At 43.3% G+C, this 26,143-nt stretch overlaps 2 protein-coding genes across 2 annotated transcripts in view; one reads left to right on the plus strand and one right to left on the minus strand.

The window, feature by feature from the left end:
- Positions 1–26,143, plus strand: part of FUCA2 (alpha-L-fucosidase 2) — a 232,875-nt gene that overhangs the window by 202,786 nt on the left and 3,946 nt on the right. The gene's annotated exons all lie outside the window — the stretch shown is intronic.
- LOC133225726 (basic proline-rich protein-like) overlaps positions 23,108–26,143 on the minus strand; it is a 47,389-nt gene continuing 44,353 nt past the window's right edge. Inside the window, exons 2-6 of the mRNA XM_061378454.1 lie at positions 25,827–26,027; positions 25,042–25,720; positions 24,459–24,966; positions 23,919–24,209; positions 23,108–23,845 (exon numbers count right to left, since the gene is read on the minus strand). Coding sequence (XP_061234438.1) covers positions 23,108–23,845; positions 23,919–24,209; positions 24,459–24,966; positions 25,042–25,720; positions 25,827–26,027 — 2,417 coding nt within the window. The remainder of the gene's footprint in view (positions 23,846–23,918; positions 24,210–24,458; positions 24,967–25,041; positions 25,721–25,826; positions 26,028–26,143) is intronic.

A 26,143-nucleotide genomic window follows, 5' to 3' on the forward strand; every position in this document is an offset into this window, starting at 1 on the left:
GGCTAAGCCTTAGGGAGTGTTGCCTACTTTTTTAACTGCACCTCCTCCTATGATGTACAGGAGCTCGCTCCTTGGGTCACCTCTATGTCAGTAATAAGGCACTACAGACATTAACACTGAATATAACGATAACCACCATTCTGTTTGCCTTTTAGTCACATGTATTTAAACATCTTTCAGGGTTACGGTATCCTCAAAACTTTCAAAAAAGTGAAACACTACCCAGGCTTTTTGGAGATCCATTTGAACTTTTCATTTCTACTCTCAACTCCTCCATAGAAATCTCAGCAAAGCTCACAGAAAATCTTAAGCTCGTACAAAAGAAATACTTTCACTCAGCCTTGTAAGCCAAGGTGAAATCTAAATGAAGCAGAATGTATAAACAGTCTTGTTCCCTGTTCTTTTTCCTTTCAGTCAAGACAATCTCAAGGCAGGCTAACTAACATGCCAGGCTCAGCCAAGCTGCTTCTTGGTCAAAGACTCTTCTTTGTTACACATTTCTAGACCTTTGAAAGGAAACGTAACTCCTTTGTGGGTGGGTACTTTGTGTCCTTTCTAAAGAAGTATCTGTTGAATCTCTGCACAGTATTATAATAAGGGCTAATTAGATTGTAGGCTGCCATTAGCCTTTATATGCTACTGTGGACTTTGTACTCCCTGTCTATTGAGAGACAAGCAGCAAAGTCTTTTGTGACTGGTTGAAATGGGTTTGCAGAGGATTTTATTTTCCTTTGAATTGTTCTTTTTTTTTAATAAAGTAAAAATGAGATTTACAAATCTGTCCTTTATAATGCTATATGAATGCGATTCTGGTAGTTAAGAATGTTTTTTGGTGCTTAGTAAAATGTTTACATTTTGGGGTTTTGATTGAATGCATAAATCATAGTAAGGTAGACAATAAACATGTAAAACATGTAAAACCAGATCCTGATTTTTAAATATTTGTATGTACATTGTAAAAAACCTCAACTCAATTTCCATTAGTTGCATACTGTAAATCTGTTTGATAGTGAGAGTTTGACACAGGTCATACTTGTCATTCAGTAGAGATGAGCAATGGCTTTAGACAGAAGAGTCCAAAGCACTGGTATGTCTGGGATGGGAGACATTAATAAGTGCTACTGGAGCTAGGGGAAAGCAAGATTCCTAAAAGCCTGTGAGAGAACCAAGTGGAAAAAAAGGAAGTAAAATGTGGCCTTTCCATTCGTTTTTTGATATAAAACGAGTTGCGTGATGTTTTTGCTACTTGGCATCTTAGCAGAATAGAGTGTAACATCTTGGAGTCTGAGTTTTAGTCGTTTCTATGCAGGCTAACAGACGAGAATACTTAAGAGTTTTGTGACGTTGTTTTTAACTTTTGGTTTGTTTTTCTTTTTTCTTTTTTAAAGGAATAACATTTGAATTTCTTAACAGCATTGTATCTTGTGAATATCAAAGATATTGGTGAATACTGGTGAGTGATCTTTGAGAGATGTTTTGAGACTTGTGAGGTGCCTTTTCTTAAGCAATTGCTTTAAATGCAGATGAATTCTTTACAAGGAATTATGTCACAGGCAGTTGCCTCCAAAGCAATAATAATAAGCATAATAATGCATGCTTGAACTCATAGGAAATGGTAATACTGCCTCATCACAATGCATTCATGGTGGTGCAACTGATACTTCAATTTCTAGTATCTGAGGCAAAGTGTACATACTGTGCCAAGGTAAATGTACTTGGATATGTGGGAGTGCGATTCCCACATAAGCAGACATGGAAAATTAAGCTTTCTTGCAATGAACGTAAGTGAAATTATTGAAACATTGCAAGTTAAAAATCAACAGGAAGTTACTGAAGAAAAGCTAGCCTGTGCCTAAGAAGAGTTTTTAGAAATGTTCTCAGTTAATATGTATTTACTTAATATACAGCTCTTCAGTTGGATGAACTATCACTAGGGTAGTAAATGGCCACACGTATCAGAAGAGGATTCAACTCAAAATCTTTGGCAAAGACTTAGCTGCTTAACTGGACCCATTGTTAATACTACTAGTAAAGTTTAGGCAAGATTTTATTTCTCCATTTACATTGACAACATACAAATGATAAAAATTGAAGGATTGAGAAAAATAAGGTAATAATTTACAACGAGGATTTTATATCTTAATTTCATATGCTTTCTGCTGATTACATTGGTCAGTGTTAGGCCAAGAAGGGAAGGTAGTTAACAGGACTCTGAGGTGCAGAAGAGCAGTACTGACTGGGAGTATTCTAGCTATTCACAGATGATGTGGCCCTCTGTAAGCCAGAACAAGCATTCTTCTGCTGTAGCATGAAGTCTCTCAGAGGGGTATAGCCTTTGGGAAAGGGTTTAGGTATGTGCAGTGCACAATTATTCATTACTTGCTGCCCCGTTTTAAGAGCTTACCCCTTACACTGCATCTACCTATTATAAAATTCTTGAGCAGGCTGGATATGCAGTATTGTTTAGGATTATCAGTGAGCAGTAAAAAAGCAGAACTGCTTGCCATGGGGAAATCTGAGTCAGCTTCTTATTCATTAAAAATGTGCAAAAGAAGACAAACAAAATTTTCACAAATGATTGTAAAGCCGGACAATTTAACCTTGTATCTAAGTGTGTACTGAGTGTCTGAGGGTCTCTTAGACCCTCTTGATAGATGACAGTCCTGACATAACAGTTGTAACCATGTGTCTTCAAAACACATGAAGTTCCATCTAAACAAAAGAGAACACTGTTTGCTGCCAGGATGGTTAAACATGGGAACAAGTTGCCCAGACAGTCTGTGGACTCTGCATCTGTGGAGATATTCAAACCACATCTAGCCACAGCCCTGGGCAGCCTGCTATAGCCAACCCCACTTGAGCAGGGGAATTCAGTTAGGTGATCTCAAGAGGTCCCTTCCAGCCTCAACAATTCTATGATGCTGTAGTGTAAAGGGAGGTTCATACCTGACTAATGTATAACTGGCCAAGTCTGCCTCAGCTTTCTAGGTTACCTTGTTAAAATCAGCTCTCTGGTGGATTAAATCTTCTAAATGCATCACCATGCTACCTCCTCTGAACACCTGGGCAAAAGGGTTACAGGTGGGATGAGAAACACGGAATAGGAATGATGTAGGTGCTCCAAACCACTTTCATAGCATTGCTTGCATAAAAGAGTTATGTAATCGCTAATTGGTGTTGGAGACTTAATATGTGCATTTTATGAACTGAACTTGAACAAATCTCTACCCCTAAATCACCAATCAGAAGTAGCATTATTTGTCTGCACCCTATCTCTGCCAAATTCTCATCCATAAAACTGGGCTAGTATAACTTCCTGTCTTGTTTCCTGATTGAAAGTTCATCTCAGCAAGTACTATTTCTTTACTTATTTTAAAACTGTAAGTATGTAATTATATTTCACCCAGTTACATCATGGACTTCTGAGGAAAACTGAAATACTAAAAAATATTTTCTTAAACAACAGATTCTTTTCTGTGACAACTAACTCTAATAGACAGCCCTGGAAAACACAGTAAACATGAAGTATCTTCTGTTGTGAATGGGTGAATAATTTTCTGGTTCTGCTGTCGTAAGTTTTAACTATTCAAGGGTGAGCAGTAATATGCATCTAGTACAACAGCGAGAATACAGAGTGTGTTTCATTCAGCAGCAGAGAGACAGCATTGGCTATCAAGGACAATAGTAACTAAATACCCATCTCAAAGATTTGGCATAGCCGGGTTTTTTTAACTAGTTTGGCTTTGATGACTTTGCAGAAGCTTATATTGTGTTTGGGCTGCCAAGCAAACCTGGAGGTGCCTACCGTCATCTGCTAGCCCCCTGCAGGAGATGCTTATCATTGCCAACTCCTCCTCTCTTGGTAGGAGTGACTCTCAGCAGAACGCCACGCTTCTGACTTTTTACTATCTGCCAGACAATACAGCAGTAACCAGGCTCTCTGTCACCAGCTGGAAGCTGTTGTTCTATCTAATTTTTCATTCTAGTGCTCATCCTCCAAATGTCTTTTACATCACTTGTAGAAACTGCCATTTTCAGTATGTGTCTTTCCCTTTGATACAATTTCTCTGGGCTAACAATGGCAGGGGGTCTCTTCCGTGCTGTGATGATATTGCAGTACAGATGGATGCATAGAATGGCTTTCCTGGATACTGATGCCTTCTGTATCTTTTTTTTTTCTTTTTTTTTATTTATTTTGATTTTGGTTTTGTTTTGTTTGTTTCTTTTGTTTTTTCCTTCACCTATCAAAAATATTTGGTCAAAGATGATTCATGTTCTGGAAAAGTAGTACATCGACAAGAAATCTTCGGAGTATCCTTTTCTTCCTTGCCTTCTCCCTTTTTAGTTCAGTACATGGCTATGCTCATGAATTAAATCGCTTCTTCACTCATTTACACTCTACCTGCCTCCTTTGAAATCTTGTTCTTAGACACACAAAGCCACTGTGGATGTAGTAGATAGAAAACTATTCCTGTAATTTCGTCACTCATTAATCTGCCGTACGTCTGTATTTCCATGTCTAAAAGCCTCTTTTAAAATAATCTTGGAAAAAGAAAAATCCACAATAAGAACCTGAAAATGTAAGTGAAATGGGAGACAAACACACATATTGATGTGGTACAAAAACTGTATTGCAGATTTGGATTAGGGAAACAACCATGAATAACTGTCTCTATTGTTTGTTCAGCTTTGTATATTTTTATAGGCTGATGATCATTCAAGATTAATTACAGAGAATAGAATGATGACATGCTTTAAAGGAGAAAAGTAAGGGGGAAGCAGGAGATCCAGATCAACCTTCAGAAAGAAACCAGCTGTACAGTATTGCATATTTTAGCTCTTAGATAAATCAGCCCAAATGCATATGTGAATAAATGAAGACACTGAAATTACTTTGGAATTTCTCACAAGCACCTTTTTTTTTGTATTAGGATTATTGCTACCCACTTTCAAAAACAAAAATTAATGTCAAAATATTTTGAGATAGCTACATCATGGGAATTTCTCTACAAGTGACTGAAATAGCCATAATCCTCGCTTTCCTGAATGACAGCACTGTTGCACAATATACATAACCACGGCAGATCACACACTGGAATAATCGGTGTTTGCAAAGTAAAACTTGCACTTAACATCCTTAGGACAAGTTTGGCTGCCACGGTTCCTGCCCCTGGATCTCAAATTAACTGCATGGACTAAGAGCAAGCCACCTTGCTACTGCTTCCTTTATAGAAGGACACAGCTGTATACACTTCAGAGATACATCGTGAAGAGACAGCACTTTAAGTAGATGTGAAGCAGGATTAGAACAATTCTTAGCAGTATGATTACTAGCTAATAAAGTGCAACTCAATAAACCAGAAGACGAGGTTGAATTCGGATGATTTTGCTGGAAGTAAATCTCAGAGACTGTCAATGTGATAATCAGGATACCTTTGAAAGCCTTTTGGTGCCTTTTTGGGGTGTATTAGCTGGTGAATATGACTATTGCTAGGGATAATTGAAAATGCACAAGGCTTCAATTTTTTTTTGCCAAAATGTGCATGTGAACGGGGGTGGAAGAAATCCTGTTGATGAACATTTTGCAGAAAATAGAGCCTATTTTCAAGCATCTTCAAGTCTTGCATGTACTTATGCATCCACTGACCTAGCAGGTTTATCATTTATGAGCAGCCCGGATGGCACACTGGGATTCAGAACCTGATCTACATCCTTGGAAGATTCCATTTAATTTTGGCTGGGTTAGATTAATCGCAAAACTGACCTCTCTCTTTAAGTTTTCTGAACCTAAGCAGTCCGAGGTTTAAGAGGTTTATTTTGGTGTTACTTGTTCGTTGTTGGCGTCCTAATATAATAGATGTCCAGAGTAAATGGTATCATGAATGTTTCCAGCATTCCACTGGAGAAAGGAATTTTTTAAATTTCAGGCATTCCTGATGTAAGACGAGGAAATTTGGTTTCCCCCACCCCCCCGTCACTGAAAATGAATCCAAGTGTGTATTATCCTGGTAAGGGATTCACTTTGGGACAACAACTTGATGATGATAGAACTGAAGAGATATAATGGGTTTAGGTGGAAGAAGCCCACAGATCTCTTTCAGGGCCAACTTGCCTAGTTAAAACCTTACCAGTTGCAATATAATGACGTGTCTCTTGGAAATTACTGGTCTGCAGTGAGGATAGGGTGAATGAAGTTGCAGGCGAATGCAAACTACTAACATTAAGGATTGGTATAAATTTTAAATGGTTACCTAAGTCTCTATAAACTGAATGATCTTAATATAGAAGTCAGCTTTTAAAAATATTTAATACACTGGGAACATTTAAGTATTACCTCATTTCCACTTATTTGAAATAGCTTTTCTATCCCTCACAAATAAAGTAGCATGCCTAAATAACCCTGTGCTACTTTTATTAGAATTAGTCTATAAACCATTCCCTGATTCAACTAACCCATCTAAATTTGTGTCCAGTTTTAACTGAGACCCTTCAGTGGGTCTCAAGTGACAATTTGACCCTTCTTCTGAATTTAATGATGCAGCTGCCACTGATAATGATACATGATCAAGCCTGTGCTCGTGTAACTTATTTATTCAAGGCCAGTGTTCTGGCATCATTAAAACATTAAAAACAATGCATAGCACATAGTTTCTGTGCCACCAGTGGAACACAATACATTTTGAGTAACATCATTCTTCTCTCAGTGCGAGCAGATATTCATGGTTTTCATTAATGTGCCAGTAAGTTGAAAAGGAAAAGAAATAAATGAGCCGATTATTAAAGGAAAACAAAAGCAGCTCAGAATGAAAGTGTGCATGCAAATGAAAGTATGTGATAGTGGCAGGAAGTGATTGCATCCTAAGTCCTCTGCCTTTTTTCCAGGTTTTGCATTATGCTCTGAAGTCTAAAATTATAGCGATGGATCAAATGATTTTCATAAAACCAAAACAAACCCCAGTGTTATTAGGTTGAGCAAATGTGCCATGTGGAGTTGGTTACCATTTGCTAATTTTCAATTCATTTATTAAGATCAGCTCTCATTTTTTAATTTTCAGTAATCAGTGTTACTCTGTTATGAAAGCACCTCTGCAGTCTAGACAGTACATACTCATTTATGTGATAAATAATGGATAAACACTGAGTGTGCCATTAGCCGTTAATGCAGTAGATTGATTCCCTGAAGCACATACTCTCCATCCTTGTTTTAGCACTTATGCCACCTGTCTCTTGCACTTACTGTAGGGTGCTTCAATAATGAGAATGGGGTTCCCTGATCATTCTTAATTTAGCTCATTTTTATCATCTCCTAAGTAGGTTGGCATTGCTATGACAGATGTGCAAATCAAAAGGTGCCTCACTACTACCTTTTTATGATTGCTTTCACTACTCTATCCAATGGTTTTAGCACAATACAGATTGTGGATAATCAGACAGAGTATGTAGACCTATCTTCTTCCTACAGATTCCCATTTTAACATAACACCACTGCTTTGGCCAAGTGGCTGGGACAAAGACAAGTTATTTCAAGTCTCTGTTCCCATTTCCTTCAGCTGGAGGAACAGGGATTCAAATTGAGCTAAATGAAACAGACAAATTAGATATCAGTAAGTACCCAGGGCAGGCTGGCATTCCACCAAAATTTTGAAGGAACTCAAATGTGGAATTGCAGAACTGCTGGCCAAGTTGTCTCACAAATCTATAGGAACAGGCACTATGCCAGACTGCCAGTGAAACTTCCACCTACAGAAAGGGTTCTGAAAGAGACTTGGGTAACTACAGGACAATAAATTACTCCGTTCCTGATTAGAAAGTAGAGTATATCTAAGATACCTGATCCTACGGATAAACATTACCTGTTTGGAAGAAGTCAGCATGGCTTCTGAAAAAGGCCATCTCAATAACCTGCTGAAGTGCTTTCAGGGCAGGCAATAAGCACATAGATAAAGGACATACAGGCGACTTAATGGTTTTTATTTTCAAAAGATCATTGGCGTTATTCCCCACAACTGGTTATTACTAAAGGTAATTTTCCATGGGGATGGAGGAGATGTTCTTTTGTGGACTGGAAGCTGGTGAAAGGTTTGGACAAGTGAAAGAGATTGATATTCACTACTAAGAGTGAGCTCAGTTACCAGGGTTAAGCATTTTAAACAGTTTTATTCAGCACCTTCATCAGTGACATGGAGTAGGATGTATGAAGTAAATTCTCCAAGATTTCTCTTGGGGCAATGAAATACAAAGCTTATAATAAGGAACACCAGAAACAACATCCAAAGTTGTTTTGAGCAGGCAAGCAGGTGCTGTGCTAGCTTCAGTGCACATTCAATGGAAAAATAATTATGAATATGTTTACTGCATAACACAGTACTGTGTCTCAGTGTTGTCAATGCACAGTGGTTGACTTATGTGAGTATTGTTATTCTAGATGCTTTGTGTGTTTCTGACCCGTGGCAATGTGTTAGATATGGCACAGTGATTGATCAGGGCAAGAATATCCATGACAGATGCATAATTACTCATATATATGTAGAAATTAGTGATTTTAATGCAGTTCATTATGTACTGATTGATGGTATTTACATGCAAATTTGTTATAAGAACATGTATATGGTTTAGTGAAATAAAATTCTTCCATTGTGGATTCTAGCAGCCTAACTGGGTGATGTTCTTAAGATGCTTCTTACTTGTGATAGCCCATTGCATTTCATCTACTTTTGGGTATTACAATACTCAAGTCCTGCTGTCCTCTTTTGCACGGTTCCCCCAGTTCCTAGTGTTTAAAGTGAGAGGTCTATGGCTGAAAGAGAATGATGAATTACCATCTAACTGTTATACTGTATGGAAATATGCTAAAAACTTAAACCGGTAAAACCTTTCTATTTGATCTGAAATGTTATAGTGTAGGAAAGATGGGTAGAGAGGAAGTAGAGGAAAGGATGCAAGCAACTAAATGATGTACTCTTTTCCTCATAAATAATCCCAGGGTTAAAGCAATCACAAAGTCTATGAGAAAGTTTGGTTTAGTTTTTCCCAGTAGCGGAACAGACTAGAATCGGCAATTCATGCTTCTTTCTCTCTCCAACATGATAGAGGATATGTTTGGGTGGGCAAAGACTCTTTTAATTATTTTTGGTGACTGTATGTTTTGTATAAGTAATAAATTACTGTTTATTTTGATTAGTGTTCAGCTTTCATCTCTGAAGCAGGACTGAGGGCTTACTGTGGCTGCAGCAGAAAATTCAACTACCATATAGTTTAGCCATTAAGGCTAAGCTGAATCTTTTCTCCGTTTCATTTATGTATACCTAGGACTTTTTAGCCTTGTAGTTAGGCTGCTCTCCCAGGCAAAGGTCTGAACTTGCTTGTATCTTGGGTAAACATTTTAACCCTTATCAACTAAAAAAAGGGGAAAGAATGTAGGGAAAACCTCCATTATTCCAGTTCTGTGAATACAATCCTCCCTACTTCCCCAAAGCACCTTGCATTCAAAAGTATTCCAAGCATTTGAAAAAATGTTTTCAAATAATTTAAAAATCATTAAAAACACATTTTCCTGAATTCAGTATTCTTTTTTTACTTGCTTAATTCTACACAGGCACAGCTTGCTCATTTTTCCCGTGGAAGGGCACATGTGATTTTCCTGATTATAGCAGAGAAAACAGCCTTTAAAAAATAGCTCTACTGAGAACACAGTACAAACTCACTTGTGTCTTAGTATGAAACCAGGGCAGTACAGCAGAGCCAAGAACAATGCAGATTGTTCAGGAAATCTCCAGCACTTATAGCTGTAGTCAAAAGGAGCTAAGCTTTTGAACCAATTAGGTTAGTGTAAATATATAAGTGAAATACAGGGAACCAGTCTGAAACATCTCGAGTTCAATATACCCTAAGACAGTTCTTCCAGATACAGTTCCTCACAGGGAAAATTGCTACTAGAAGGTATTAATTCAGGAAGAATTACTGCTGCTTCTTCCAAGCCCATTTGTATTTTCTATGGACACAACTGGAAATTATGCTTTGTGAAGGGCTTTTAGTCAGAAACTGACTCTTCTTCTTCACTTCTCCTCTCCCCCACCCCCTAGCATTTGCATTTTGCAGAACTATCAGTGTAAGAATATTAGATTTTAAAACTGGAATTTATGAGGAAGATTTCAAAGTGGCAGCCCTGGAACGAAACCAAACACTGGGATGAATGTTGTTACTGAAAATTAGACTACTATTGCTGGCCAGAAGAACATAATTAACCAGTAGTACCAGTACGTTCCCAGTGTGTATGGTTAAAGCTTGACTGGCAGTGCTTAAACAAAAGTTCAGAAAGTAATTTAAAACTTTGCTAAAGCCGTGTAGATACAAGGAAACTACCTTTATCTGCTGACATGTCACATTACTTTTTTATGCAAAATAAAGGCTGCCTGGGTTGAAGATGTAGGTCACGTTAGTCACATTGGTCACTTGCATTAAACCATGCAAGCAAAGATTTGGGTTCCCATTAATAATGTTTTCCTTGGTTAAAAGGAGTCCCTCACACGTCTGGTGGGACTGATACTTGACACTATCTCCTCCCTTGGTTACATAAACGTCCCTGTTCAGAGGAGGTTTCCCTTCCTGTGAAAATATAGACTGAACTAATCGGATAATATGCTCCGTGAGGTCATCAAGAGCAAAATCTCTGCCTGTTCAGATGAGCCAGAAGGTTTCTGCTCTGGTTACAGCAGTTCTCCTGCAAGAGATGTTTTCCCTCCAGCAGGTCAGGCCCAAAACCAGATGGGTTGGTCTGCCCCAGCTTACGCTCCTATTGCTTGGCAGTGGTCCTGCATGGCTGAGTCTGCAAGCATGGCTGGAACCAGCCCTTACAGCACGTGGTGCTCTGCCTGCCAGGGGATAACAAATGGACATAGATCATAAAGCATATTTTTAATAATTTAATTCAGTTGATCACTGAATGTGCTTTTTGCTTTAAAAGAGGATTAAAATGTAAAGTACTAAATGAAGTAGGCATGTCTGTGTCTCTGTAGATGCACAAACTGATTTGACTGTAGTAAAAGCATAGCCAAAAAAATGGGAATGTAAGTCCATTCAGTTTAACCAACAAAACTATTTCCTCGAAGAACTGTCAGAAAAGGATTCACTTTTATTTAATCTACTCATTTTGTGGGAGAAAGCTACCCCTCTTATCCTCAAAGTAGATTTATTTACCCATGCATAAGGGGAAAAAGTGAGCCTGAGAGATGACCTGAGATGTGAAATTCGGTAGCTTTTGGTTCCGTTAGACTTCTTCCTTCTTGAATTTCAAAGACTTTTAAGCAACTGAGTCATGCTACATAGGAAAATTACACAAAACAATCTGATTTTCAGAAGAACAATTGTTACGGCTGAACCTTGGAAAAAGTGTTGAGAAGCCAGCTTAAAGTGCTAGGCGTATCTTGTTGTTAGACTTGTAACACTGAGCTAAGTTCAGCTGTGATAGTCTATTTTTCTTGGCAGGTTTTCAGCAGAGCAAAGTTATTTCAGGCTGAACAACAGCAACAACTATTCATGTCCTTCAAACAACACATCCCATGTATCTTTACTGTCAACTAATCCAATTCATGTATATAAGTTATTGCCCTGTCAGTTTATTGGAAAAGACACGGTCAAATATCCTCCTACTTCAGGGGAAAATCACAACAGCCCTAAGCAAAAAACTTGTGCTGAGTACCAAGATGTGGCTGATACCAGAAAAATGAGAGCACTTGGCAAATGAAAGTGGCACAGTCCCTTCCTCCCTATGCCAGCCCATTGGTGCTGCAACTTAGTTTATCCCAGTGGACTCCTGATATCCTGGGGCCTTGGGTATTTGTTCTGGTTCCTTGTCTCTAATGAAGTAAGATACTGGACTGAGACTGGGGTCCAGTTAAACTTGATTCTTTACTTAAAAGTGAGTCTAACACTAATGCCCTAGGAAGATCACTGGAAAATAATTACATGTATCTACATCTATGTGTGAGGCAATTGCTGGCAATAACAACAATTTTTTGACATCTAAGTTATAATAAATAGAATCAAGTTCTTGATTCCATTTGCTGTCCTACATATAAACCCCATCAAAACATTTGTGGTGGAAATACACCAAAAAGGTAGACACAGCATACACTCTGTAAGAAAGGTCACAGAAAGCACCAGGGAGGCCTGCTCCTCCTCATTTTCTTACCTGTCAGCACAAAGTGAAGTAATAACCTTTTAGCTTCAGCTTCCCATCTGTAGAAAAGGCCTGTTTTCTTGCTTACATGGAAGGCTTGGGAAAATAATCATTTTAGGGGCTATCACGCTACAGTGACAGTAGCCACAGAAAAGAAGTCCTAGAGTTTACTTTTAACTGAATCCCACATTTTACCATACATTGCATATATGTATATATGCACACACAATATTTGGCATATATAGCATTTAGAAGAAGTAGCAGGCTTTTTAAATAGTCAGTTAACTGATAAAAAAAAAATCTGTGTCCTTAGAAAGATAAAAATGCATGTCTCTGTTAAATAGGTAATAAAACTACTTTTCTTCTTAAAATTCTCCTTAGTATATCCCTGACTTCATTCTGCCCCTTCTGAATTTCTAAAGTCTGTTTTGAGGAACAGTCTGAATCTGAGTCTGTCATAACACACTATGGGCACTGTGACTAGCACACCCATGTTCAGTCAGCGCTAGCAGGGTTCTGACTTTGTGGTAACAACGACAACATGATAATTTTGTCATATGGAATATCCATTTAGCATCCTATATTTTTTCAGTTATTTTGTGTTTGGTCTTAATTGCTGTTTCCTTTAACCTAAGTCCTGTAAAATCTGAAGGCAAAAATATGAGATGGTTTAGTGGTGGTCTTGGCAGTCCTTGAGGTAATGGTTGGACTTGTTGATCTTAAAGATCTTTTCCAGCCTAGTTGATTTGATGATTCTATGTAGTTAAGTTTCACAGCGATCAAGAATTATCTGACTGATGGAACTGTGATACATTAGAAACTATCTTGTAGCCCCTAAAGAGAAAAGAAACATTGACCTCAGAAACTATGAAAACATTCTGTTCTCCCATTAAACGTTTAGCTGTTTTGTACACTATAAAAGTCAGTTTATCAGAGTTGTAATTAACAGTATAGCACATGAAAAGTCAGATTAATGTATAGCAATACCAAATGTGTTCCATCAAGAAGTTCAGTCATTCATGTATACAGTTTTAGTCGGTTTATTACTAATGTGATTGGATACTCAATATAGTTATAATGGATTTAATTTGGTAATAATAAAGTATTGCTTATACTAATGGGGCTGTCCAGATTAATAGCTTTTAAATGGTTAGTGCTGTTTTGTTGTCTCTTCCTGACTAATGAGCTAGTCCTTATATGCACTGTATATTGAGTGATGTAGACCAACAACTTAAGCAGCATCATTCCAGTGGTATCACTATGAAACATCTGAATGGTTTTTTTTCTTTCTATGTTAAAAAGTGAAGTTGATGTTTAAGAAGTGCTCTCAGTGTTTAGCGTGTGCAACAGAAACTGCTAAATAGCTGCAAGAACACTAGGAAATTTATACTGTTTGAGTGCCTCACCACTCCTCACTCAAACCATCTGTCAGGCGCTTCTTCAGGAAACAACAAAAATCCACAATTTTTAGAAATGTTTGCTCTGAAAATGCAAATTAATATTTTTTTTTTAATTTATTTCCAGTCACGTAGATGGATCTGTTTCTTACACCATGTCTGTGTGCAGATATGGTGCTTATTTAACTACTTCAGAAGAAGTTTGGGAAGGTTTAGGCAGCCCGTCCAAGATAAGTTTGAAGGAGAAGGACTGGAGTGGCTGAGGACACACAGAGTGTCGTTTGACAACTGTCTTCAGCTTGCGTCCAGCTCAGTTGCAGGTGCTGAAAAAGCAAGTTTTGCCCTTGCCTCTCCTGCTCACTCATGTCCTCCAGCCCCCATTGCAGTTCATTGCTGGTGCCGCTGACAGTGCAGCTTGCACAAGTACAAGTAATGCCAGCAGAGGAGAGGTGGTGGAACAACAGGGCTAGGGACATGGGGAAGGAGAAGCTTCTCTCTCTCAGTGACTTATATAACTTTAAGCAGCTTGTGAAACTTCACTGCAAAGCCCCAGCTTAGCAACCTGCTCAAATACATTCCTAACTTGAAGCACAGAAACTGGTGGTAAGAAAATACTGAAGCATATGTTTTTAACTTAAAAGATATTATTAAGTGCTTCCTGAATTGACATTACTTCCTTAGTATTTCTTCTCTTCCCATCCAGCATAAATTTATTTTTTCACTCCCTACCAATATGTACTTCACTTCCCTCATGGATATTGCCAGCTGTCCCTTGACTTTCTGATTGTACATTTTTCATACCCGTAGGCTTCCCCTGTCTTAATGTGCAATACAGGTACAGATCATGGTTTTAGCCCTTTGCTTGTTAGCCTGTTGTTTGGCAGTGAACATGTTTTCTGGCAGGGTTTTGACTTGTGCCAAACAGCAGTCTGTCAGATGAACCTGGGCACGGCCTGGGGAATAGCATGGGCTCAGGGCTGTTCCTGCCAGGTAGTGTGTGTGCATGCTGCTGCTCTGCTTTGGGAGGGCAGTAAAGATGCAAGACATTAAAGATGTAAGTCCTCAAGAACAGAGAACGGGCTGTAGCCAGCTTCATTGACTAGCATAGGTATAGCTTTGTTATCTGCCATGTTGTATGAATCTGGTTGAAATGTAGTAAGAGCCAAATTAAAAAGTCCAAATATCTTGGATTCAGACTTCCATACACCAGCCTATTCTGGCATCAGAAACTATGGTGTGAAGGAAAAATCTGCTTCTGTACCATTTCTAGTTGCTGCACTGTCTCCTGTGGACTTGGAGAGGCAGTAGTGTCCAGCCACATGAAAAAAAACACTAATTCTCGAAAAGAAAACTGTGGACATGCTTAATAATAATCACTGGAGATGGGCAAGTGTTTTATTAGTGTACTGATTTGGACCAAATCATGCTTCTCCTCCTAGAGTTGTGTAAGAAATGTCGCTGTCTATGAGAAATGATACAGGGCACAGGCCTGTAATGTCTGTGATGCTTAAGCATTTGTTTAAGCCCAAGAGAACATCACTGAAATCACTAGGTTTATTCCTGCACTTAACTGTAAGTATACCTTTACATGCCAGCTTGACCTTCAGACTTGACTGTACTATACTGACTCTATGCAATTTTATCCAGCTCCCACTGAAGTAAGAATCATTGTGCAGTAATTAGTGGGTCTTAAGTGATATTAAATATTCCATTAGAGCAATGCTGTTACCATTACAGTTTACAATTTTAACATTTAAAGGCTATCATTAAAATATGTAGCTTTATAACATACTTTTTTCATTTATGTAGCAGATTGTTGCTTTCTGGCAACTGGTCATGTATTAATTTTTCAGATATATGTTTCCAGGTTATGACTAATGACTGACATACCTTTCTTATCTCTTTATTACAGACAAATGGTATATGGATTCTTCAATGCAAAACATATGCTTACCACCAGATTGGGCTGACAATGGTTCAAAAATATTAGAAGTTCAAAAAATCAGTTAATACAAAGATTGCTGTCTGGGCATTCACATTTATAAACCTGTGGTATTCAGAAAATAGAGTTTATATTGATCTTTTAGCTATTAGAATTGGTTACATCATGACAAATCAGTATCCTGATGGAGATCTTTTAATGCATTTCTGTTTTCAAAGCAGAAAATATAACAGGCTCTGCAGTGTCTCCTTCATTATGTTTTTCAGAATGTTTTTCTTTATTATGAAGAAGAAAAACAGTTCAAGGATGAACCAAAATTTTCATTACATGATATTTCATATAATCTTTGAAACTGAAAATCATGAAAAAGCCCAAAAGTAGTCACACATTTGTAGAAAGAAAGGCTAATTGTGATTTAAAAACATAAATTGGTAGGAAGATAAGAGCTGCCACTACTGCAGCCAGATGAAAGCTCCATGTAATTTATTGTCCTCACACGGTGGCCAGTTACATCACTTAGGGAAAGAATTTTCCCTTTTTGCCTCCTATATTTTTCCATGATACACCCACCTCTGCCAGTCAGTGAGTGGTTTAGGGACTGACCCCCTGATCATCTGCATGCATATGGGCTGTTGTTTTAATAGCCAATAATGGACTATCTCACAGCTAATGAGGTGAATCTTATTTTGAAGACGTTTATACTCTGACATCCCATTCCTCAGTGGCAGGTTCATGCATTAACCATGTGCTGTGTCAAGAATTGGTTCTTTTCGCTTGTTTTAAATCTGATAAAACTGGTAGTTTTCTTGGAATAAGGGAGGGAAAGAGGGACAGCACCTTCTTGTTTTTTAGATTTTAAGACCATCAAAGTGAGTGTTCACTTCTGGCTCACCCTCTCATCATGACTACTACTTTAATAGATACTACCAAAGGGTGGCCACCTTCCATAATCCACAAAATCCTTCCTGCACCTCAGAGCCATGGCAGCTGGAATGTGTGCCTTGGGAGCTGCAGAGCAGGGAGACTGAGGAGCTGTTCGCAGCTAGGCAAAGCCTGCTCCAAAAGGGCTGCCACTGTGGCAGCTATTGCCGGCTTGTGCTCTGCCTGCCTGAGGATTTAGCCAGTTGAGTGGTTTGGTATTGCCTGTTTATCCCTTTCATTTGTGAATAACTCCCAATAATTTCTCTGTTGTCTCAAACACTGCTGAACACTGAGCTGATAGTTTTGCAGAACTACCCTCAATGACTTCCAGACCTGCTCGTGCATGGTGATAGCCAGTATAGAGCCCATGACTGTGATGGTGAGTCTAGAGCTCTCTCCCTGTTTTGTGCTTGCTGTCTCCCGCATACGTGAAACCTTGAATTGTACAGTTTCAGATATTACAGGGATTTTATTGTACTGAATGACCGTATGACTGCAACAAAACTGGCAGAAGCAGTTAAAATTTGTATTATACACATTTTCAAAACGTAAATACATCAAGATTGGGTTTTTTTTAAACCATATTATTTTATTTCTTTATTTTCCAGCTGAAGTTTTGCTGAAATTCTTCATGAGAAGTTTTAAGAACAATATTTCTTGGGAAAAAAAAACCAAGTCCAATACAGAAGACTTATATCATCCGCTAATTTCAGTGAATCACAATTTTAGATGTTTTGATTATCTACTGTAATGTATGAGCATGTACATGAGCATTAATTTAAATCACTGGCTCCAAAGTGAAAGGCTCTGCTAAGCCTCAAAACACAAAGTTTTTCGGTTACCCAGGCTTGTTAAAACATTTATTTATGACCCACTGTTACAACAGTTGAAACAACATTGAAATCTGTTTCAACTTTTTTGATAGCAAAAATGTTGCATTACTACACATGAATAACTCAGTGGCATGAGATACAGGTAACTAAAGGACACTCTCTAGGTGTGTCAAACAAGTTAAGACAACAACCGCATAAAGTTTCCTTTGAGCTCATTCAGCCAAATGATTAACTGAACAAAGTGCACTGTCAAAGGTAACCACTGTCTGGCAGTAAAGGAAGTTGTTCACTCATTTGGTGGCAAACCTTAGCTAATACATAAACTGCAAACACTGTCTGTGTCAGTATTGCCACCACATCCATGTGATCTGCTGATTACCCCCAAATCTAGTCTTTTTTTACAGTTAGAGAAATAAATGTTGATATTTGTCCCACTTTTGGCAAAAGGGGTGATTAGGGTAAGTTACAGTCACCCCTACATTACCCTACCTTTGATAATGTAGGGGTGGCACTTGCTTTCAGAAAGAGGATTTATTTTTATCTCAAATGACACTGCATTTGCTCATGTCTGTCTTCATGACCTTCCAATTGCTGCATTTATGAACTTTCATAAATCAAGACTGATTTATAATTCAAATCAGTAGCTTGAACACCTGGAAAGTTCAGGAATCGGAAAGAACTTAGGAAGTCTAAGATGTATAGAAAATGGCTGAGGGCCTTCAATAGGTGGCACACTTCCCTCTGAATCGGCTGTGAAGGAAGGTAGTTTGCAGGATGCTCCGGGTGCTGGACTATGGGAAGATTCCCAAGATGCAAAACCAGGAGGGCAAGCAATGTGGTTAGGAAGGTTCCCATGACATGTGACAAAAGGGTGAAGGAGATAGGATAACATGCTCAAATTCTAGCTAGCTGTAACTTAGTTAATGTCATTTTTTCCTTATCCAAAGTGTCCTGTGCCATTTTGAGATGCCAGGACATTCTCCTTTACTCTGTTTGCAAGTGGTCACTACTCACTATTCACTTCTAGGAGTGGTCTGCCCGTCTATCTCTCCCCAGCCCATACATGAAATTCTCTGGACATGAAGTACTCGAAGTTTCTTTGAATTAGAAGATGATGCAAAATTGAAAGTTGTCTGTTTGAGAAGAATGCTAAATGAAAGGCTATCAGGTCTAACGAGAATATAAATAGGTAAGCTTATAGAAAATTGAGTTGCTTAATTGTTCAGGTTATATATAACTCAGAAGTTGCTAAATCACGCCATGTCTTTGGCAGGCTCTTACTTCAGCTGTTCCTAGAAAAATTGGGGCAAGGTGGGGGAGAGAACCAAGTATGGTATATAAAAATACAGATGAGCTATTACTTTTTATTTGAAGAGAAATAACCAGTGTCTGATAACATGGCACACTTGTTAGCAAAGCAAAACAGTTTTAAAAAATGCCCCAAAGTAAGGGTCTTTCAAAAACTTAATAGGGTTGAGATAGTAAAAAGAATGATCAAAGAGAACCTGGCTATAGCACTTACAGGGTTCATTAATCTCACATGAGAAGTGCACAGGATCACTTGGCTGAGCTTCTGGTCAGCATTGTAGATTTTCCTATTTAGGTGGCTAACTAGCTGTGAAAAAAAACACTGGAAATGAGTAAAAATAGTACAATTTTATTTAAAAATATTTTCCCAGAATTCATGGGCTTTCAAAAATGTTCCCATGAAAGGGCATAATTTCAGAAAATTCTGCCTTTTCCATTTTTCTACCCCTTCCAAGGTCAAGTGATGACATGTTATTATCAAGCTGTTGATACACACAGCATGTTAGTTCTGGTTAGTTCTGTGTCTGGAAATACTTTATGTGGAGAAAATCACTTTTTTTAATTCCCCCCCCGGAAAAGCTCAATATAGCAGAAAAAACATTTTTCCTTCAGGAAATAGAGCCATTTGTTCCTTACCAGGCAAACAGTACTCCCCTTCCTTTGGGCCCTCTGCCAGAGTTATTTACACACAGGCTTGCTCAAGCTAACCACCTTGGCTTCAGGCTCCTTTGCACCACTTGATATTGTATGAGCTTGAATCTGTTGTGGATAAAGAAGTGCTTCACTGTGACTTCTTTGTGTTCTGTGAGGGACTCATGAGCACACTCCCCTATGAGGAAAGACTGCCTTTGTTTACGTAGAAGAGTAGACAAACAAGATACAGCAGCCTGGATACAAGGAACGCATAGGGAGAGGTGTTGGGAGGCTGAACCGGCAATGTCTTTTTTCTCATAAGGTAAGACAGCACTTGAGCAGAATGAAGGCAATGTGTACAAATGGGAAAGTGGGATGCTGTGGCTGCAAATGCATTTTATGGTATTAAATGATAAATTATATGGGAAACTCATAGCTGCTAGTTATCTTTGAGAAGACGAGCTTGGGATTGTCAGTAGAAGGTATCTCTCAAAATAAAAATCCCCTCAGTTACCCAAATTAATACTGCTCTACAAACTAATTTTGTACTGTGTTTGGCATCCAAAGCAAAGCGGAAGACAAATGCAGCCATTCTGGGGCTTTCACCAAGTTTTCTGATCTAGCTTGGTCTCCCTCCTCACCCTTCTTCCCAGCCCCAGAGCTGCTGGGGGTGCCCCTCAGGCTCTCTGGGAGTCCTTGAGAAGGGGCTGGTGTCAGGGACCCTTACCCTTGCTGGCTGTTTGTTGCCACAGAATCCAGCTAAAGGCCCTTCTCTCACTCATGTGGAGAGAAAGAACAGGTCCTCCAAAGGGGAGGAGGACAGAGGAGGAAGTATACCCTTCCTTCAGCACTGGAAACCACCTTTGAGTGTCTTGCAGCTTTACTAGTAAGTGCAAGGAGCACTGAGTGTAACTGGGGAGTTAGAAAAAGCAGTGGTGGGGACAGAAGGTGCAAGGGCAGCAAGAGACATTTACGGTCCAGGCAGCTGGAAAAAGAAGTGAAGGAAAGTGGAAGGAAGCTCCTACACAAATTAGCACAATGTGTTTTAAACAACATTGATAGGAAACTATTAATATTTGTTTATTTATGAGGAAAGCCATTCTCAGATTGTTTGCTGTAGATTTTCTTACTTAACTAAACCTTAAGGAAGAGGATACTAAACAGCAAAATAACACTGCTGATTTTGATCTGCACTGCTGCCCTCTGCTCTGATACTTTGAGAAAATTGGATACATTTAGTCTATTTTGCCTTACACTACTCACACTGAAAGTAAAAGATCGTATCAATCCCTTTATACGAAAGAACTTTTTCTTTTGGTGCAGCTCTATCTGCAACAACTTTGTGAAGAAATAGTAAAGAGCTGATGGGTACAGGTTTAGGGACGAAGTAAATCTTCACAAGAAAGAAAAGGTGAATTCTTTAAATTTTTTTTTTATGAATAGTTATTTGACTATTTTTATGTTTAACTCTTTTATGAATAGTTATTTAACATTTCAACTCAACTGTACTATTATAGAAAAACTATGTAATGCTTTCTGTTATCTACTTTGGGGAGCGGCACAGCTTACAAAACCAATGGATTCTGTATGTTCTAAGATCAAGTTTTCAGAATAATTTATAGTGTTTAATAAACTGTGAACATAATTGAATATTATCATTCTGCGCTGTGCTTGCTACTAGTGGCAGCTGTGATGGCTAAGGTGCTTTCCAAGCAGCAAGAATGACTTCTTTTCCAATGAATCTGCAAAATCTGTACTTAAATAACAGCTGTAAATATTGCATCTGAGATTTAAATCTTAGTTTAGTTAGAGTGATAAATTTATTAAACTCTGGATGTAAATGAGTCACAGAATGGTTTAGGTTGGAAGGGACCTTAAAAAAATCCCAGCTGCATCCCCTCTGCAGGACAGTCCTCCCACCTCATGCTCCCCATGGGAAGGAAAGGAGGATTGGCTGGGGATGAAGATAAGTCTGCACTCAGTTACACCCATTCTCCACAGCAGTGCACAAAGCAGGACGAGACTGAAGGAACCACGCAAAGACCTCCTGGCCTCTTTGGCTGGGGGGGGCTACTCCAAGCTAAGGACACTTGTGGCTTCAAGTTGTGTCTGTGCCAAAGCCTGCCCTGGGGTTTTAGCCAAACAAATTACATACAACAGTGAGGGTCCCTGAGCACGTGTGTAGCTTCAGTCTCTGCCCTGGGAATATGAAGGTGCACAAGAGCTGTAACTCTAGTATGTACCTTGTGGAGCCACAGTGCAGGAAATGGCTGTGGCTCAGATGCTGCAATACTAAGATAATGTGGGAAAGGACACAAAGTAAAACTTTCCGAGATAACCGACATAATTGAAAAAAAAAAACCAACCAACCCAAACCAACCCTTATTTTGAGAAGCATTATGGAAAAAACACTTTTTACTTTGCTTTGAGAATAAATGTCAGTAAATATTTTCTTTAAAATTATTTAGAATATTGAACCTTCTTGCAGTAGCTTTTGTCAGCTGGTCTCTGTGACAATAAAAATGAACTTCTTAAGTCCTGTGAAAGGCAGGAGAGAAGAAGAACATGCAGCAAGGAGTCAAAGGTGCTGAGCAGAATCCTGCAGCTTCCCAGAGGGAAGGTACTGACAGCCATCATTTGGGGCAGAGGTAAACACAGTTGCTGTGGAATGTGGCAGGATGGGAAATCCTCAGTTCAAAACAAATCCTAAGCACTCCTGTCTCCCACTGACTTACTCTGACATAACATCAAATAAAGATCACAAGCCTAAGGTCAATATGTTTACTCAAACAGAATAATTCCAGTCAAACAATACTCAATGTCAGCAATGACAGTATCACTTGCGCTGAAAATCAGGAAAACAAAGACAGGCATGCTTACAAACTTAACAAGGAGGAACCAACTGTCAGCTGTGGTTCAGTCCTCTTAGTATTGAACAAGCTAGCAGGAGCAAGCCTTTCATGTGACAGGAATTACATTGTCCTAAAATTGCAATCATGCCAGATGCTTGTGCCTGCATCACTTGAGGCACGTCCCAAGAATCCCTGAGACTCCTGCACTGCCTGGGCTGAGCGCAGTGGAGCCTGTGAGCCTGAGGCAGGGGCCACCAAAGCCAGCAGGGGCCATGGGCCACGCTAGGACGACAGGCTATTTATCCATAGATTCTATGTCCTGTATTACGGACCTCAAGCACAGAATTGTTACTAGTCCCTAACAGCTGCAAGAGTTCTCAGCCACTAAAATTATGAAATACTGCTTTTATTTGCCATGGCATCTGCTGTAAGAACTACAGCTTTCAGGATTTATGCGTACACTCTTTCCCTTTCATCCATGAGGCTATTTTATTTTCACGATGTGAACCAAATAATCTCAGGTGCTGGTATGACTTCCGATGTCACAGTGAGAGTTGGCATCACATCGAATCAACTCACGGTAGCCCTCGAGTGCGATTGAGTGGCTTTCTCAAAAGACTATTCTGCTCTGGAAATTAAAGGCAGACCCGCTTTCGCAAACGCAGCACTCCCCTGTGCCCAGCGAGACCGGAGCCCGGGCACGTACCCCTGCGCTGCCCGGGCTTCCCCGCTGCGGAAACACAGCAGCTGTTCCCCGCGGCTTTACGCAACTCGCAGCCGCTGCCAGCGGGGCGTGCGGGGCCGCGGGACTTGCCCCGACTCCGGGTTCAGCCGCGGTCGGTCAGCCGGTTGCCGGGCTGCCAGCCGCGAGGGAGCTGTGGGACGCTCCCAGGAAGCGCACGCCCCGCCCCGCCCCGCCAGGAGGGTATTCCCCCTGCGGCGCCCCGGCCCTGCCCCGCCCCGCCCCGGGGCCTGCGGGGGGTGGTGGCTGCTGCGGGAGACCGGCCCCGCCACCGGCCCCGGCCCCGCCCCGTCGCCTCACGTTACGGGCGCTCATTGGCTGCAGGCGGCCCCGTGAGCGGCGGCGGCGAGGGGAAGCGGGGCCGCGGGCCCCGGGCCGGCGTGAAGCCGCCGTGAGGTGGTAGTGGTGGCTGCCGCGGCGGCGGCCGCGGTGGCGGCAGCGGTGGTGGCAGCGGTGGTAGCAGTCCGTATCCCCGCCGGCACTGTCGTGTCGCTGTCACGGGCCGCGCTGGCATTGAGAGGCTGTTAAAATAAATGCGTGTGTGTGCGGCAGAGTCCGGCGCGGGCGGGCACGGCTCTCTGCCCTCTGCGGACCAGTTGCATGGGCCGTGTCCTAAGGGGTGAGGGAGGGTCGGGTGCCCGCCTGCGCAGCGGGCAGAATTTTGCCCAGTTTCGGGGGCGCCGGCGGCAGGCGGGTCGTGAAGCCAGCACCGGGACTCCCGATGCGGTATTGTTCTCCCTGACAGATAGCGCGATCCCGGGCAGGCGGGAGCGGGGCGCGGAGGAACGAGGAAGCGCAAGGGAGGGGAGCGGGCAGGAGGATCCCGCGTCCTCCTCCTCCTCGCAGGAGGGGGGAGGAAATTCTCCGGCCGGGAGGACGCGCGGCAAGTCGGGACCGGCTCTCCTGGGAGTTCCCTCGGCGGGGAGGGGGAGGGGGAGCGGCGATCTCCGCCGGCGGGGAGAGGCCGCGGCTTCGCCCTCCGAAGCCCTGCCTCCTTCCTCCCCTCCCCGGCTGCACGGCTCACCTCGCCCCTCGCCGCCTCACACACACACACACACACGCACACACGCACACACACACACACACACGCACACACACGCGCACACACGCACACACACGCGGGCGGGCGCTGCCGGTCGCGCCCCGCTCGCTGGCTCGCTCCCCCGCCGGCGCGCGGGGGGACCCGGTGACGTCACGGGCGGCGCGCTCCCCGCGCTCGCTGCGCGCTCGCCTCCCCGTAAGTTGTGTTCTGGGAAGTGGTGCCAGGAATAGCCCGGCAAGATCTGCCCGCAGCGCCAGCGCTCCCCCCGCCCCGGGCAGGGCGGGCTGCGGCTCCCGGGCCGCCGCCTCTCCCCCGAGTGCAACACCAGCCCTCCGCCGCTGCCAGGGCGATGGTGGTGATCCTGCCCAAAGAGAGGGAGCGGAATGACCTGCCTGCAGACAAATGCGTGAAGCGGACGTCCCTCGGCCGCTGGAATATCACTGTCTGTCCTTACATATAAAGAAGCACCGCGAGCCACCTCACTCCTCCAGGCAAGCCCTTAGCAAAGGAGCGACGGGAGCGCCCGGCGGGATCTGCAGCGGCAGCAAGGGCACCGGGAGGGCTTCCCTCCTTCCCCGCGGTGACTCTCCAGGTGAGCAGCAGCGGCTACTGCGGGCAACCCGCTCCTCCCCGCCTGCCGCTCGTCCCCTGTCACTGGCACCAGCTGACAGCCGCGCCGAGCCGCCTGCGGGTGCACGCCGACGGCGGGCCTGGGTGCGGGGAGCCGCGGGGTCGGCGTTCGGGCCGCGGCAGAGAGGGCGGTTGCCAAGCCGGGGGGGTCCGACGCCGGCGCTCCGAGTGCCACTCGAGCAGCGACCGGGAGCAGCTGCCGCCGGGCTCCCCCGGCCGCGGGGCTGAGGGGGTAAATGGAGGGCAGGCGGCGGGAGGCGCGGGGGAGGGCGCCGGCAGAGGAAGCCGGCGGGGCTGTAAAACCGCCGGACCGGTAAGTCACCTCTGTGGCGGCGGCTTGGGGCGCTGGCAGCCACCGGCACCGGCCCCGGGGCACCACGGCCGGCGGCCCTTCTCCCGGCCCGGCGCCCCGCTGAGCTGGCGCGGGAGGGGGCCGAGGTCCGGCCTTTGTCGGTGTCACGCCGTTAGGAAATGCGGGGAATACCCAGCTTGTGAGCGTATGCAGATGAGGAGCAGGCTGCCTTGCGTAATCCCCTCCTGTGGCGGGGAACAGGCTTGGTCACCACCGGGGACAAGCGCCCGCTTGGGGGGCCAGCCCGGCGGGGCTCTCTCCGCGGCCTCCGGCGCCCTCCGGGGATGCTGAGGGGGTGCCCTGCAGGGGGGAGCCCGGGGCCACCCGGCGCGGCGGCAGGCAGCGCGCCGGGGGCAGCGGGGTACGCGGTGGGGTGGCTCCGGCTGCCATCACGTCGCCGGGAGGTGCGGCGAGAGGCCGGCGGGCACAGGGGGTGTGCGTCTGTGCTGGGAGCCCCACCGCCGCGCCGGGGTGCGCGTGAGTGTGTGTGTGTGCGCGCTGCGCCGCGGTGACTGTTCCCTGAAGTGGGTGGGACGTTGGCCCGTTCCGGGAATGTTCCATGACGTATAAACGCCACAGGAAGGGGGTTAACGAGGGGCTCGGCCGGGGCAGCCGCCGGGGCCGGGGCCCCCCCCCTGCTTCCCTACCTCCTTCCCCCGGCCCGCCCGCCGGCGGGGCTGTCGCGGGGGCAGCGGCGGGTGGGGGCCGGCGGCGCGGGGGCTGCCGGGCGCACGGTCCCTTATGTAACGCGGGGTACGTGTGCGGCCGGCGGTGATTATGTAAGCGGCACGTCCGCGCCTGTCGCATAGGATACCTCACGCCGGCACCGCGGCGGGAGGCGCGCAGGGACGGGGCTGCGTCGCGTTGTCCCCGCCGCTGGGGGCAAGCGGCTAGGCGAGGGGAGGGGAAATGAAATGAAAGGAAAGGAAAGCCCCGGGTGATGCCCCGCAGTTCGCGCCGGCCTCCCTCCCTCCCTGCCGGGCGGTACGGCATTACCCGCTGTGTAAGGGAGGGCATGTCTGCGCGCCAGGTGCTGCCCCGGGAGCCCCGACCCGCGAGGGGAGGGGCAGGCAGCGGGAGGCCCCGCCGCCTCAGTACGGCTGGCCCGGAGTCTCGTCCGGCCGCCGGCTAGCACGGCTTGTCTCTGTGGGCAGGCGGCCGGGGCTCGCCCCGGGACAACGATAAAAGTCCTTCGAGCTTAATTTCCCAGAAAAAAAGGTTATCTCTTTTTCTTATTAGTTGGCAGTGGTGGTCAAATGTTGTTTATTTTCAGGTTTGGGTTTTTCTGTTTTTTTCCCTTCACCTTTATATGG

The sequence above is a fragment of the Neopsephotus bourkii genome, unplaced genomic scaffold (genome assembly GCF_033783945.1).
Source record: "Neopsephotus bourkii isolate Nb327-2 ecotype Australia unplaced genomic scaffold, CSIRO-AGI_Nbou_v1 NB_1765, whole genome shotgun sequence".
Classification (NCBI taxonomy): domain Eukaryota; kingdom Metazoa; phylum Chordata; class Aves; order Psittaciformes; family Psittacidae; genus Neopsephotus; species Neopsephotus bourkii.